General features: G+C 43.4%; 1 protein-coding gene across 3 annotated transcripts in view; it reads left to right on the top strand.

Moving 5' to 3' along the window:
• prkar1b (protein kinase, cAMP-dependent, regulatory, type I, beta) overlaps nt 1-17,058 on the top strand; it is a 375,815-nt gene that overhangs the window by 271,005 nt on the left and 87,752 nt on the right. For all 3 annotated transcript variants that reach the window (XM_072481561.1, XM_072481563.1, XM_072481564.1), the window contains 2 exons: nt 4,997-5,155; nt 11,796-11,856. In XM_072481561.1, the coding sequence (XP_072337662.1) occupies nt 4,997-5,155; nt 11,796-11,856 (220 nt within the window). The remainder of the gene's footprint in view (nt 1-4,996; nt 5,156-11,795; nt 11,857-17,058) is intronic.

Raw genomic sequence — 17,058 nt, 5'->3', positions numbered from 1 at the left:
AGGAGAAGTTCGGCCGACCCCCAGGGAATGCGTTCAGGTACCTCCAGGTTCGGGACTTTCTTAGAAAACAGGTGGGGACATTTCCGCTGCTGCCCCCGCGTAGGATCCAGGACAGGGTTTCTGGCATCTGGGTAGGGGAGGGAAAGTGTCGGACATTTCTCAGGAGCTGCAGGGGGTGGAGTAAGCCTCAGTGTAGGAGTTGAAGGGCAAGTGGGAGGAGGAGCTGGATGAGGGCCTGTGGGCCGACACCCTGGGCAGGGTGAACTCCTCCTCATCATGTGCCAGGTTCAGCTTAATTCAGTTTAAGGTGGTGCATCGGGCACATATAACGGTAGCAAGAATGAGTACGTTTTTTGGGGTGGAGGACAGGTTCCCGAGATGTGCAGGGAGTCCGGCGAACCATGCCCATATGTTTTGGGCATGCCCGGCGCTTAAGGAATTCTGGCAGGGGTTTGCGTGGTTGATGTCCAGGATTTTGGACACTCTGGTGAAGGCGAGTCCAACAGTAGCGATATTTGGGGTGTCGGAGGATCCGGGAGTGCAGGAAACGAAAGAGACCGAGGTACTGGCTTTTGCCTCCCTGGTAGCCCGGAGACGGATCTTGTTAATTGGAGGGACTCGAAACCCCCGAGTGTGGAGACCTGGGTTAGCGATATGGCGGGGTTCCTCAGCCTGGAGCGAATAAAGTTCGCCTTGAGAGGGTCCTTGATGGTGTTCTCCCGGCAGTGGAGAACACCATCAAGGTGTTTCTTTGACTTTCCTTGACTTTCTAGGGGAGCAGTAATTGTCAGCAGCAGCATCCTTGCAGGGGGGGGGGGGGAACTGTTGATATAATGTAAGTTTTATATGAAGACAACACCCACCTTGTTCTGTTTAATAATTCTTGTTTATTTTTATTTTTATTATTATTTGTACTTCTATCTTTGTTATGTAAAAACGTTGGTTGGAAAAGCTTTAATAAAACATTTATTAAAAAAAGAGGAATCTTGTGGTGAATAACTCATCTCCTGACTCCCCAAAGCTTGTCCACAATCTACAAGGCAAAAGCCATGAATATGATGGAATACTCTCCACTTGCCTGGATGAGTGCAGCTCCAACATTCAAGAAGCTTGACACCATCCAGGACAAAGCTGCCTGCTTGATTAGCACCCCATCCGCAAACAATCACTCCCTCCACCACTGATGTACAGTAGCAGAAGTGTGTTCCATCTACAAGATGCACTTCAGGAACTCACTAAAGCTTCTTCGACAGCACCTTCCAAACCCACAACTGCTACCATCTAGCAGGACATGGGCGGCAGACATGTGGGAATACTGCCACCTGGAGGGTTCCCCTCCAAACCACTCACCATCTTGACTTGGTCATCTTGATATTGATATTGCCATTGTGATATTGCTGTTTCCTTATTGTCACCAGGTAAAAATCCTGAAACTCCTTCCCTAACAGCACTGTGGGTGTGCCTACATCACATGGACTGCAGTGGTTCAAGAAGACAGCTCTCCACCACCTTCTCACGGGCCATTAGGGATGGGCAATTATTGCTGGTCCAGCCAGGAAAGCCTACATCCCTTGAATGAATAAAAATAAACTTTTCTAAAACATAAAAATCTTTCATGTTTTCCAGTTGCCTCCCCTTTCGACAAATCCCTTGTTTGCTTATGAAACCTTTAAGTTGTATAAGCCCCTTATTCCCAACGAAATTTAACAATCGAAAAGCCAAATCTCAATCTATCTCCATATGCAAATTCCTAAACCCAACCAATTTATTTAAAAACCCACTTCACATGACCTCTTATTACAATGCATGCATTTAGTACCTTTACCCCTTTTATCTCTCAATATGTCAGACAAGTTGACTCTATTAACATTTCCCCAGCTTAATTAAACCACGCACACATTGTAAGTGTTCTTCCTATTTATTTTCTTTGTTCCCATTTCTTTTACTTTCTTATTTTTGGCTCATGGACTCATAATCAGAATGTGCGTTTAAGCACAAGAGTATTTGCCAGGGCAGTGAGTTCCGAGGTCTGGTATTTTGGAGAGGAGAAATCAGACTCTTCTGCGGTAAGCAAATCCTGGGTACTGTTTTTTGAGGAGGACGGTTCGATTGGCTAACTGGCAACTGGTGGGTTAGCCAGGGACAGTGTTCTGCCTGACAACAGTCAGAGATTGGTTCCTTTCAGTGTTTTTTACAGAGTGAACATTCCAGAAGCCTTTTTCCTTCAAAGGAAGAGGAACTGTCTTTTCTCCCTCTCTCTGCTGCCAGTTGCCTGTTAGCTCCGTGAGTCCACAGTGAAGATCTTTACAAGCTGAAGGAAAAGAATGTACCCACCTGAAGGCCTCACCTTGAGGAAAAAAGTGAATGGAAGACATCCATCCGATATCGGCTTGTAACCTATTATAACCATCCCCAAAGGAAGGAGTCCACATCGGGTTGCAGGATAAACAGGAGGTTTATTTAAGTTTGTTTTAGAGACTTCTATACAAGCCACTCCTTCGAGTGAGTACCGGCCGGTTCTGAGCCAGCTAGCTTAATACCAGAAGTCCTCGAAAGCTCTGCCCCCTTTCAGCGGAGGAGCACATATTCTCCGAAGGCTTCTAGGAAAACCAGATCCCCGATTCCGTAGGCTTTCGTCGGACCCAGGATATGACGGGCCAAAGCCCATAGAAACCATTGAGAAGAGCAGGAGAAAAATTGAAATAAATTGAGTAATAGTGTATAAGCGGCACTAAACCTTTGGTTTGCAAAGTAGGTGGTGGATTGATGGAAGAAGGTGAAACTTAGGACCACTTGTGCACTCCATAAGACGTAGGAACAAAAGTAGGCTATATCTTTGAACTTAGGCCATTTGGTCCACCGAGTCTACACCACCATTCAATGAGGTCAGTTTAGGGCAGCACGGTAGCATTGTGGATAGCATAATTGCTTCACAGCTCCACGGTCCCAGGTTCGATTCCGGCTTGGGTCACTGTCTGTGCGGAGTCTGCACATCCTCCCCGTGTGTGCGTGGGTTTCCTCCGGGTGCTCCGGTTTCCTCCCACAGTCCAAAGACGTGCAGGTTAGGTGGATTGGTCATGATAAATTGCCCTTAGTGTCCAAAATTGCCCTTAGTGTTGGGTGGGGTTACTGGGTTATGGGGACAGGGTGGAGGTGTTGACCTTGGGTGGGGTGCTCTTTCCAGGAGCCGGTGCAGACTCGATGGGCCAAATGGCCTCCTTCTGCACTGTAAATTCTATGATGAGGTCATAATTGACCTGACTCGCACGCTTTTTCAGAAGTGCTCTCGAAGTGGCAAACAAAATGGAAAAACTCACTTTTTTTTCTTATGCACAGCCGAAGGACAATTTTAGTCTCCAGCCTTTAACAGAACTGAGGTCAGTGAAATCAGTGCAGACCATTAATTGAACCTAGGGTCTTTCTAACTTATATTGCTCAGTATGACAGGGTAGTGCATTTATTTACTGAACTACTGAGGCATGATTCTTAATTTTTCCGCTTCCAGTTTAGCAGTGGTATATAAATAAAAATGTGACCCTTTGTATTAGGAACAAAATTGTCATGATGTTGCAGGCCACCTGCTAGGAATTGAATAATTTCTGCAGAAGCAAGTATGGTTCTCTTAAAGTACTTGGTGCCTTTAGTCTATGTAGTTGATTGAATTGAGGACATCCAGGTAGCTAGCAGTGCCACAAACTCTTTTGTAATTCATATTGTTGCTCTGTAGAGAGAGAGAAATCTATATTTTAAATTGTCTGTACTACTACAACACTTGCGTATCTAATTTAAAAATCAAACAGTAGTTTGTCCAAGAGATGTCATTGGTTTATTTCTGAAAACTGCTCATGGAAAGTGAGGATATTTTCTCTCAAGTCGTACGCATTTGTGTTTGATTAATGCCTCTGATCTCAAGATCCCCTTTAGGAACGCACTTTCTAATATATATATATATGCTAGCACTGTAATCAAAGTGCAAGACTAGCAGCTATATTAAATTAAACCTCCACTCACGCTTAAAGCAGTATATCCATTCTCTTCCTTCTCCTGTCACCAGGCTGAAATTGAATCTAGATTGAATAATGTATCTGTATATTGAGGCTAACGTTTCTAAACATGGTGGAGTAATAACCTGTAAAACATTTTCCCCCAAAGTGACTTACTTCAGGAAAGAAATTTTTGACGAGTGTTTTGTAAATTAATGCTTCACACTTAAAATGAGATATCCCATCAAGTAATTTGCTACGTACACACATTCTGCAAATCATGTGAACAAAACATTTTGATACAAAAGTATATTGGGGCTAATATGTATCTTGATTTTCATTTATAAAGTTGCTTATGTTCAAAGGTACATACAAAGGTTTAGGAGTAATGTCTTTTATATTATTACAGTTGTAAGTTGTGCACATGAAGATATGCAATGGAATTTCTTGAGGCCCTGGTCCACTGATGAGACCTTGGGAAAATTTGGGTGCCATCAGAAATCTCAGGTAGCTTGCCTGAGATTTTCCAATCTGTGAGCATGGGCCTGACAGTGGTAACGGGCTCAAAACATTCTATACATAATATTTATTATATGATAAGTAATTATAAGTGCATTGTATTTCTCCTAATTCCCATCTGCATTTTACATATTGATTACTACATTTTACTTAGAAATGAAATTAAATAGGATCAGCTCTATAGACTTTGATAATTTGATTTTAAAATAATTTAGATAGGTCTGCTTTATGATTCTGCACATGTTAAACACTACACAAAATAATGAATTCAAAAACCATAGAAACTTGACATTTAAAGCGCTAATAGTATCCTTGTGTACCCAGGTTTGAAATTATACCCACTAAGTAGGATGTTTCATCGTAGTGTTTTACAAAGAAAACCATTGGTATATTGTTCATTTTTCACAGCAAAGAATATTGTGAATATAGTTGACTTGAAAGGGAAGGAAAGAAGCCGAGGTCTCCAGATTAACATATGTTGTTCTTTTGCATAGGTCTATGTAAATGGAGAATGGGCTACAAACATTGGAGAAGGAGGCAGTTTTGGAGAGCTTGCTCTGATCTATGGCACACCAAGAGCAGCAACTGTCAAGGCCAAGACAGACCTCAAGCTGTGGGGAATTGACAGGGACAGCTACAGGCGCATTCTAATGGTTTGTCTTAAATTACATTGTCACTCCCCATTTTGCTACAGTTTCAGGGATCAGTTGATTTTTAAATAAAATTCCTTTCAGTCTGAAACTGAAGGTTAAAAAGTTATTGTGAATAAACCATTTGAACATTTTCATTGGCAAATTCCTGAAACGTGTAAATCTTTAATCGTTTGAGAATTTTGCATGACTGGAATATTTTGGATTTGTATTATGTGTTCATTTACCAACAGTCCAACAACTAATCTTTTAATTGCATTCATCATTAGTCAAACAAAATTATTTGTGCACATAAAAACAGTAAGGTATAACTTGTACCTAATTAGTTCATACAAATATAAAATATAGTGCCTGAATTGTACTGTGGACATCATAAATAAAAAGTATCTCTTTATAAAAAGTTGAACTGACAGCTAAATAATTGGAAATTGATTTGCTTGTTTTCTATCTAAAAATGACCTTTTGAAACATCTATTGTGAAATTTTCTATTGTTAAAAATAGAAGTGAGATCCTAAATTAAGCATAAACTTTGAAATAAATTACAACTGAACTTTGTACCACGAAAGATTATTTATTATTCCGTTCTTGGGCTAGACTCTTGCCTGTCTTCAGTGTAGATTTTCACTTTTGTATAACCATTTCCTTACACCAGACCATGTGTTTTTTCTTATTCATTTATGGGATGTGGGTGTCACTCGTTAGGCCAGCATTTATTGCCCATCCCTAGTTGCCGTTCAGAAAGGAGTGGTGAGTTGCCTTCTTGAACCGCTGCAGTCCCTGAAGTGTACGTGTTATGGGAAGGTAACAAAACAAAATATATTGCCACTTGATGAAATAAAAGAGTACTGAAGCCCATTGCCATAGACATTCTCAATACTGAGAATGGTCATCATTGTTAATGTTCAGAGAATGGCTTGTAATTCTGGCAAAGTATTGGAGCTATTGATTTCTAATATTAATGGTAAAAATTTGATTATTTTCAATGATACTTTCTCCCTTGATAATTTGATGACAGGCTGCTGGTGCACTAGGTTTCCATGCAACTTAATGGTCAGATGCTGGTTTGTGCTTGGAAGATTTTAAAGGGTAAAATCTTAACCCAAGTTCAAAGGAGAAATCTGACAAAGGTTGGCACAAAGGGAGAGAGAGGGAGAAAAAAACGCTGAGCAAGAACTTTTAGCTTTAGTTAACTTCCTAAAAGAAAATTACAGAAAGACAGTTGGGAGGATTTGGCATAAGTTAACTTTTCTCTCAGTTAATTAAATCTATTCAAGTGAAGAGAGAAAATAGTTCCTTCAGTAATAGTATCAGATTTCAAATGTGAATAATTTTCAGCCCAAAACATTTGCAAGATAAGGTTGAAGCAGAGCACACAGTAAAATATTTTACTTTCTAATTCTGTGGACTTTAATCCAGAGTTGAAAACTTGGGCCAGATCTTCTGGCTGTTCACACCGGCAGGATCTTCCAGTCCCACCAACAGCGCAGGTTTCCTGGCAGCGTGGGTGGATTCAATGGGAAATCTCATTGACAGAAGATCCCGCCCTCGGCCAATGGTGGGCTCGCTCCATGGCCCAGGAACATGCCACAGAGAGTATAAAAATAAACTTCAGGATCAGTTACTAACCTTTTCTCGTATGTTACTGAATTGCATTACGCATTATCTGACATTCAATTTTGTTAAGCATGAGATTTATATGTTCCCTCCACAATTCATTTGATCCACTCTTTAAAAAGCATAATAAAATTTGATGGATAATACACCAGGACGTGATTTTTTAAATTTTCTCTATTATTTCATAAAAAAGATACCCTGTGGAATTAAAAAGTATCAATTACTCTTGCAGTAATGGATAGTATTCTCAAAAATGTAAATGCCAACATTATAGGGATAACTTTCTACCTTTGCACTATTGAACAGGGGAATATTGGAACTTGGGGCGCACACTATGGCCGATATGCAGCTGTTCATTTATGTGTACCAGAATTCATGATATGCCCTCTTGGGAATTCCCCATCAAGAGTGAAAAGTTAGACATTATCCTTTACATCTTAAATCCAGACATACTTTTCAAACTTTTAAATCAGAAGTTCTTAAATAAAATAAAACCTTGCTTTAATGTCCTAATAGTATGGCGACCACTTCTAATGTCATATTAAAGTTAAGCACAAACCTGTTTGTATCTCTAGAATTGCCACTCTGCAGAACTAAATTATATGCACATTGCTCATTTATAACGGTAATTATTCTAAAATCACCTGTGCCACTATGATGGATCACATTGAACATTGATGCATGACACCAGGAACTGGTAGGTGCTACAACTTTAAAATTCCATTAACATAAAAACCAACCAAATGTAATGCACTACATGGGTATGTGTATGGAAAACTGACAGCAAGCTTGGAAAGGAGAATGTAGAGAACAGGTTGCAATAGAAATCTTGGCGAAAGCGATGGATTTTGCAGTGAGTGAGAGAGGTTAGAGGTTTAAGGAAGAATTTCAGATATTGTGCTCAAGTGGCAGAAAGATTTGCACAGTGCCAAAATCGAGGGATAGAGGTAGGTGGGAGAAAGGAGTATGGATTTGGGGGCTATAGGAATTTGCAGAGAAGGGTTGGAAGAAGCCATGCAGGGAATTAAAAATACCAGCAAAACTTTTACATTCATGTAAAATAAAAGCAAAGCACTGCGGATGCTGGAAATCTGACACAAAATAAAGTGCTGGAAAAGTTTGGCAGCATCTGTGGCGAGAGAAACAGTTACTGTTTTGAGTCCAATATGATTCTTCAGAATTTTAAATATTTGGGTATTTGGGGAACCAATGTGATTGTAGGGTGGAGGATGGAAAACCAACGAGGAGAGTTTTGGAGTAATTGTGCCAGGAGATAATAAAGTCTTGTCATGTTACTGAAGTGGAAGTATGTGATGTTTGTGATTGATAGGGTTTGGAATTTTGAACTTCTGACTGCACAGGTCACCAAGATGGTGAGAAGTCTGCTTCAACCTGAGATAATTGCTGGGCATGGGTGAAATTAGTGTGAGGGAGTGGAATTTGTGATGTGAGTCAAGGTGGTGAATTTAGTCTTCCCAGCATTCAGCTGGATGAAATGGAATCACCCCAAACTGGATGACAGACTGAGGCAATTAAGGTATTGATGGAGGTGCTGTTGGTACAGAGATAAATGCTGTCACACACAAATTTGATTTTGTTTTTTGAAAAATATTTTTATTCTCCATTTTGTTCATAATTTACCCCCCCACCAACAAACAGTAAACGGTAACGAATACAATGTCAATCCCCCTACCAACAACAACGATCCCATCCTCCCACCACCCCCCAAATAATGGTCCACCTGACAATATAAGCATCAAATAAAACTAAACCTCCCAAGGAGGGAAAAAGGAATCAGGAATCGCCCCTGGTCACCGTTGACACATATAGTCCAACCCCCCCCCCCCCCCCCCCCAATAATATTCAATGCCATCCAATCCCCGAAAGAGCACCGTGAATGGTACCCATGAATTGTAGACACCCCCCCCCCCCCCCCAGGCTCCTCCCCTCCACTTCCTCTTGTAAACTCCTCCCCCAACCTCGGTTCTTTCCCCCGGCTAGACTCACCGAAACCTGTCCTACCAGGTTCCGATGTCCGCAGCCCCTCCCCCCACCTCACTCCCATTCACTGGCCAGCTTAAACTGGCCAGCATTGAGGCCCCCGCCCGGGTCTCCTTCCCCCTTGCCTGGTCCTGGGAAAATCAAGAAATCCCCTTTAGCACACAACCCCAGCATACACACCCAAGCCCCAAAGAACCATCATTGCAAATGAAAGTCCCAACTCTTCCCTTGTCCAAATATACAGCATCGACTCATTTAGTACATACACCAACACGCAGTGAAAAAATAAAGTTACATGAGGCTACATCGGTACACGACCCTCTCTCAGTCCCATTTCTCAATTCTGCCACAGTCCTTCTGCCTTCGCAAACTCTTCCACCGTCCCAAAATAAAAGTCCTTGGATTTGTAGGTCACCCTCAACTTAGCTGGATATACTATGCCGCACTGCACCTTGCTGATGTACAGTGCCTTCTTCACCTGGCTGAAGGGAGCCCGCCTCCTCGCCAGCTCCATCGTAAAGTCCTGGTTGCGTATACCAACTCCAGCCCACTGCACCACCCGCTTCTGCTTTGCCCAGCACAGGACCTTCTCCTTCACGCTGTACCTACGGAAACAGAGTCACTACTCTTGGCGGCTCACTCGACTTTGGTATAGGCCTCCACGACCGATTAGCCCGATCCAGTTCGTATCGAGAGGGATCGTCCCCCTCCCCCAATAGCTCTGCCAACATCGTGGCAAAATACTCCGTGGGCCTCGAGCCTTCCACCACTTCGGGCAGACCCATGATCCTCCGATTCTGCTGCCTGGATCTGTTTTCCAGGTCTTCCATTTTGGCTCACAGACCTTTGTTGGTCTCTGTTACCTTCCGCATCTCCTTCCCCATCAAGGTGAGTTGATCACAGTGCTGTGATAATACCTCTTCCACTTCCTTCAGTGTCTCACCTTGCTCCCACACCTCCGTCGCTGCATTTGATATTGCTGCCCTCACCGGGGCAATCGCCTCCTCCACCAGCACTTTCAATACTGCTCCCATCTCCTTCTTCATCGCGTCCATGTGCTTTGTGAACTGTTTTTCAAGTTCCACAACCATTCCTTTGGTCATTTCTTCTGCTGTGAGCGATGCGGCTTCCCCTGGTGCTCCAGCCTCCGCTTTCCTTACAGTTACTGCGCTGATTTTTCCACTCACCGGCGGACTTGCATTAACCCCCTTTTTCACTGCCGTTTTTTTCCCAAGCTTGGACATTTTTCCTCCCTGTGCCTTCCTACAGCTTTTTCAGCCTCCATTGCCCCTGGGACCAAACGTTAAAACCCCAAAATTTCTATTCGAGCGGGAGCCCTCCAGTGTGCGGCTGCCTCCCCGCCGTCACCGGAAGTGCATTTGATCTTTAACTTCACCAAATTCCCAATTTTGGTTGTTAGCTGCCCTCTGAATTAAAGAATTGGAATAAGAATTGTTTCTAGACCATTTCCATCTACTTCCTGGTTAGGCTCAGGATATCATTGGTCGAAGCATTGGGGAAGGGTTACTTGCATTTGGGAGCTAAATGGTGTGTAGCCTAAAGACTAGGAAGGAAATTATGCACCATACAACAAATACATGCCATTTTCTTATTCTGCCATTTACAATGAATTCTGTACATGTTGCATGTACTAAAATGCAATTGCGGTTGTAAAATTTATTCACTTTTCCTTGAAACTCTAAATAGGCAATTAAAATGTAATTAAATACTGAAACTGCACTTGCTGTATGCTTTTTCACAATGACAAACAAATAAAACCAGAGCAATATTTACAGTTCTCCCTTTAAGGTTTTGGAGATTTTCTTGCTGGATAAATTATATATGACACCGCATTTAATTCATTAAAAGTAGTTCAGTTTGCTAGCAGATCATTTTCTTTTGCCATATAATTTTGGATCAAAATAATCTTCCGCCATGTTTTTGTAGTGTCTCCTCTCCCACCCTCCCCCAGGCAGAGAACAGTACTGAAACCTTAATAATAACCATGTATACACACAAGAGTATGGAGAATAACTTTAGGGTATTTAGGTTCAAAGGATGAGTATAACCTGTCAGGTCTCATAAAATTTAAAATGTCAGTGCTGTGACCCTTTGGTATACTCTTTTAGCTTTAAAAACATCCCCTGATGACATACCATGCTTTATGCAGTTAGTACGTAAAGGTGGCTTAGAGTAAGTGAACCTTGTAGAATCATACATATCTATTGTTAAGGGAAGATTTGCTGACCTGTGTGAATGAGTGTAATTGTTCAAATATGCAATTAAAGGTTAGCAGGGCTGCTGGTTTATGGTGACTAGTAAGTCAAATTCTGTTTTTATCACATGGAATTCCAGGTGTTTTGGGGATTGTATTCTCTGATTCCTCCTGTTTTTGTATGTAAACGGAAAAATAGAACTCTGATTTATAATTTACATACCTTTTTCTGTTCCTTCTAATCAGGACCAATTATCAGAGCATTAAATAAATCAAATTCAGCTTTATCCTTTAGAATTCTGAGGGATTTCACTGTTTAGGGAGGAGCTTTTATTCTGAAATTTAGTCCCTTTTCTCCATGGGAACCATAAACCAGTGATTTTGAAGAAGAGCTACATTAGTTTAATTAATTCTTGATTAATAATCTGAAATGTGTACATCTTTACATGTAATGAGTACACATTTTTTTTGTATAGATAGGAATGAACGTGAAATAAATTGAAATGGGGGATCAGCAGTAATTGGCTGACTTTTCTGGTTATGATATTTGAATTAACTCAATTATAAAGTGGTATTATAACACATTGGAAAGGCTAACTTGGGTGCACATTTATCCAGAAAAATCTGTCATTTTCCTTGTCATGTTTGGAATACATATTGGCATGTCTTCCCTTTTTGGCAAAGTTCTTGCCCAAGGCTTATGTGCTAGATAACAGACAGATAGGCTTCAACTGCTCAACGGAATGTAAGTACCAGTTGCTGAAACAAATCAAATCCACTAACTTTAATATTTTCTTTTTTTTTGTGATCAGGGTAGCACACTGAGAAAGCGGAAGATGTATGAGGAATTCCTGAGCAAGGTCTCCATTTTGGGTCAGTTGTCAACTGTGTTAATACTGTTACTGCCACCCATATAGTTTGTGTAGTATCAGTCTTTGTTCATACCTAAGCATTTTACTCTCGGGCCAAAAAATACTATCCTGTGGCTGACCTCAAGTAGCCCCTGCAGCACACGTACAAAGAATGTGAAGTGGTTGACATTTGGGACCTTTTCACACACTGACTACCATCAGTGGAATTCTGTGTCTGAGCTTTATCCTGCAAGAGTCTAATATACTGCTGTTTAATACAAATAGATATATTTGCACTGATTTCATATGTGACCAACTAGAAAGAAGGATGGTGTAATAAGTTAGTCCATTACATCAACTGAAATATTGAGTCACAGTCTGATTAAAAGATGAGAATTTATTCCCCAGGAGTATGATCTCACCCTCTTGTGTGTCTTCTTGGGCTAACACCACATTCTTTATTTTAATGCTTTTATAGTTCATCAGGCGTTCTTGAACATCCATTTAACTCCTCGCTTAAGGTTTTGTTTTTCTGATTATTTGGATAGCCATGAAATTTGGACACGCTTTTGTCCTTCAGTAATAAATAAAACAAAAGTGTAACTGAGAGGAAAAAGTAATTGCCACAAAACATTGATTCTTCAACATTATAATAACACTGTCGCATCGAAGGTCCAGAGAATGTAAGAACTAATTATAATTGACAAACATGCATCTTCAAATTGGCATTAAGTGACTATTATTTGTTTTCATTTTCATTGGATTTGCCTACTTTCTGACCCAAGTTCTGTAATTTTTGAAAACTGAAATATATAATTCAGGTGTCTTTTTTGCTAAGATACTTTTTTGAAAATTTAATAAAGCATATTTATTAAGTTAAAAGAAAAAAACACAAGACAAGAATGACCATAATGTACTACAACACTTAATGAAAGTGATGGCTATAGACACACAGTATTACATGAAGTTACGGTACCTTGGTTCCCGACTACCTACATTCCCTGAACTCTGAGATGCCCCTTTGTTCCCAAGCAACATCCAATATTGTATAACTTTATTCGCTAAATTCAGCAGATGATTAACAAGTTATTTGGCCACGTTTGGAAAAACCGGTTTCAGTGAAGGAAAATCTGCTCGGTTCGAGTTTTGGACCATAAGCAATAACTTGTTTTTGGGAGACTTTCTACAGTTATTGTGCTATGGATATATAATTATTTCCCATTTATATTATTCACCCTGTATATCCAGCTTTTAGCATGTACGTGTCAATTTCCTTATATCTCCACTTTGAAGTTACCTCTTCTATGCCTCATTGTTTTCCTCAAGTCAGATAGGTAAACATATGCTTTTTTTTCCACTGATATGCTAATTCGCATTTCTAAATCTCCTCAGATAACTGCCCGTATCAACTCCCTGTTTTATTTTATTTTATCCCAATTTCATTTTTTAATCAGAATTTTCTCCCAATTTTAAAAAAAAAATAAAATATTTTTATTCTCCTTTTTCACATTTTCTCGCGCATTTACACCCATTAACAATGAACAATAATCAACAAGATATGTCAATCCCCATAACAATCACAACGATCCCATCCGCCCACCAACCCCCAAACATCAGCCCGCATGTTTACATCAACAAATGAGCCCCCCTCCCCCCCCCCCAACCCTCTCTCATCCCCCCCTCCCCCAACTAATGTTCGATGTTATCCAGTTCTTGAAAGTGCATAATAAATAGTGCCCATGACTTGTAGAACCCCTCCGAGCTTCCCCTCAGTTCGAACTTAACCTTCTCGAGGATCAAGTATTCCAAAAGGTCCCCCCGCCATGCCTGGGCACTGGGTGAAGAGGCTGCTCTCCATCCCAGCAGGATCCGCCTTCAGGCGATCAACGAGGCGAAGGCTATGACATCTGCCTCCGCACACGTTTCCAACCCTGGCTGGTCCGACACCCCGAATATGGCCTCCTGGGGGCCCGGGTCCAGTTTCACACGCACCACCTTGGAAATTATCCTAAACACCTCCTTCCAGTACTCCCCTAGCTTTGGACAGGACCAAAACATATGAACGTGATTAGCGCCCCTCCCACCCCCCCATTCACTCTCCAGAGCACCTCACACCAGACCCCCTCCTCTATAACCTCTCCCAGCTCTTCCTCCCACTTTGCTTTGATCCCTTCCAGTGGCGCCTTATCCTCTTCCAAAATAGCTCCGTACACCGCTGACACTGCCCCCTTCTCCAGTCCCCTTGTCGTCAACACCTCCTCCAGCAATGTGGAGGCCGGTTCCTCTGGGAAGCTCTGTATCTCCTTCCTGGCAAAATCCAGAACCTGCATGTACCTAAACACTTCTCCCTGCTCTAGCCCATACTTCGCTTCCAGCTCCCTCAATCCTGCAAACTGACCCCGAAGAAACAAATCTTTTAGCGTCTTAATCCCCCTCTCTTCCCATTTCTGAAAACTTCCATCCCACCTCCCTGGCTCAAATCTGTGGTTCCCCCGAATCGGCATTTCCCTTGACCCTGCCCCCAACCCGAAGTGTTGGCGAAACTGCCTCCAGATTTTCAATGAAGCTATTATTACCGGATTCCTTAAATATTTCTCTGGAGCTGTCGGGAGCGGCGCTGTTGCTAGTGCCTTCAGCCCCGACCCTCTGCACAAACTCTCCTCCATTCTGACCCACTGAGAATCAACCCCTGTGACTCAGCTCCGCACCTTCTCCACATTCGCCGCCCCGTAGTAGTACAACAGATTCGGGAGACCCAAACCCCCTGCCTGCCTTCCCCTCTCTGGCAGCACCTTTCTCACTCTGGCCACCTTCCCTCCCCATATGAATGAGGTAATCCTTCCCTCAATCTTCCTGAAAAAAGACTTTGGCAGGAAAATCGGTGGGCATTGAAAAATAAACAGGAATCGCGGCAACACATTCATTTTAACCGCCTGTACCCGACCCGCCAGTGACAGAGGAAGGCCATCCCACCTTGCCAGATCGGCTTTCACTCTCCCCACCAAACTAGTGATGTTGTACCTGCGAAGCCTCCCCCACTCCCGGGCAACCTGCACCCCCAGATACCTAAAATGAGTCCCTGCCCAACGGAATGGCAGCCCCCCCACCCCCGGCCGAGACACCACAAAATACTCACTCTTGTCCAGGTTCAGCTTGTAGCCCGAGAAAGACCCAAATACCTGCAGTAGCTCCAATATTCCTCCTATCGACGCACTCGGTTCCGACACATACAACAGCAAGTCGTCGGCATATAAGGACACCCTATGCTCTATCCCCCCCCGCACTATTCCTTTCCATGCTCCCGAATGCGATGGCCAACGGCACAATCGCAAGTGCAAACAGCAGGGGGGACATAGGACATCCCTGTCTCGTCCCACGGTGGAGAGAAAAGTATCTCGAACTGATATTATTTGTGCGGACACTCGCCTTCGGCTCCTTATATAATAGCTTTACCCAGTTCACAAACCTTGGTCCAATCCCAAACCGCACAAGCACTGCCATCAGGTCCCCCCATTCTACCTGATCAAACGCCTTCTCGGCGTCCAATGCCACAACTACCTCTGTTTCCTTCCCTTCCGCCGGTGCCATAACAACGTTCAAAACCCTCCTAACGTTCGAAAACCGCTGCCTCCCTTTCACGAACCACGTCTGATCCTCCCCTATCACCTTCGGGAGGCACTCCTCCAGCCTACCCGCCAGTACCTTCGCCAACACTTTTGCGTCCACATTCAGAAGTGATATGGGCCGATACGACCCACACTCCGTCGGATCCTTATCTTTTTTTAGCAACAGTGAAATCGATGCCTTCCCCAAGGTTTGCAGCAACACCCCCTTCCCTATCGCCTCCTCAAACATCCCCACAATCAGGGGTGCCAACCTATCCTTGAATTTTTTATAATATTCCACCGGAAACCCATCCGGCCCTGCCACCTTCCCTGACTGCATCTTCCCAATCGCATCCTTTATCTCCTGCTCCACTATTGCTCCTTCTAATGTCGCCCTGTCTCCCTCCCCTAGCCTCGGGTACTCCAACCCATCTAGAAATTCCTGCAACTCACGGTCTCCCCTGGGTGGCTCTGACTTGTACAACCTCTCATAAAACTCCTCAAAAACTTTGTTAATCAGCACTGGAGCCACCACCAACTTCCCTGCTCTATCCCTCACCTGAAGAATTTCCCTTGCCGCTGCCCCCTTCCGGAACTGACCTAACATACGCCTCATCTCCATGTTCATAAACTGCACCCCTTGCTCGTCTCAGTTGGCGCACCGCCTTCCTGGTGGACAGTCGGTCGAAGCTCGCCTGTAGTTCCTTCCTCTTTTCCAGCTTCGCCGGGTTGCCATCCTCTGCGAACCTCCTATCTACCTCCAACATCTCATCTATTACCCTCTGCCGCTCCAACCTCTCCTCTTTATCCACCCTGGCCTTAAACAAAGTTACCTCATCCCTCACCACCGCCTTTAGAGCCTCCCAGACGACTGCCTTCGACACCTCACCCGTACAATTGAAATCTACATATTCCTTGATTACCTTTTCAATTTTCTCACAGAACACTTGGTTCCCCAAAAGTCCAACATCCAGTTTCCACCCCGGTCTCTGCGCTACCCCCTTCTCCAGCACCATATCCACCCAATGTGGACCATGATCTGACACTGCAATTGCAGAGTATTCCGACCCCTTGACTCCAGCCAGCAAAGCCTTCCCCACCACAAAAAAGTCGATCCGCGAGTATACCCTATGGACCGCTGAGAAAAACGAGTACTCCCGTTCCCTTGGGTGCAGGAACCTCCAAGGGTCCACCCCTCCCATTTCCACCATTAGCCCAGCCAGCGCCTTCGCCACCCCTGATGGGACCAACGAGCGCGGCCGTGATCTGTCCAACCTTGGCTCCTGCACCAAGTTCCTGTCCCCCCCCCCCCCCCCCCCCCCACCATCAGCTCATGCGTGTCTAAGTCTGGAATAGCCCCAAACACCTTCCTCATGAATCCCACATCGTCCCAATTGGGACCGTATACATTTAACAGCGCCACTAATCTCCCCTCCAGCGCCCCTGCCACAATCACAGATCTACCCCCCTGATCTGCCACCACCTTCTCCATCTGGAAGCGTACCCTTTTGCTGACCAACATCGCTACCCCTCGAGCCCTTCCATCAAATCCGGAGTGAAACACTTGGCTAACCCAGCCCTTTTTAAGTCTCACCTGGTCCTTCACCCTCAAGTGAGTC

This window comes from Scyliorhinus torazame, chromosome 17 (assembly GCF_047496885.1).
Source record: "Scyliorhinus torazame isolate Kashiwa2021f chromosome 17, sScyTor2.1, whole genome shotgun sequence".
NCBI lineage: Eukaryota > Metazoa > Chordata > Chondrichthyes > Carcharhiniformes > Scyliorhinidae > Scyliorhinus > Scyliorhinus torazame.
Note: the sequence above shows the minus strand (reverse complement) of the source record. Positions and strands in the feature narration are given on the sequence as shown.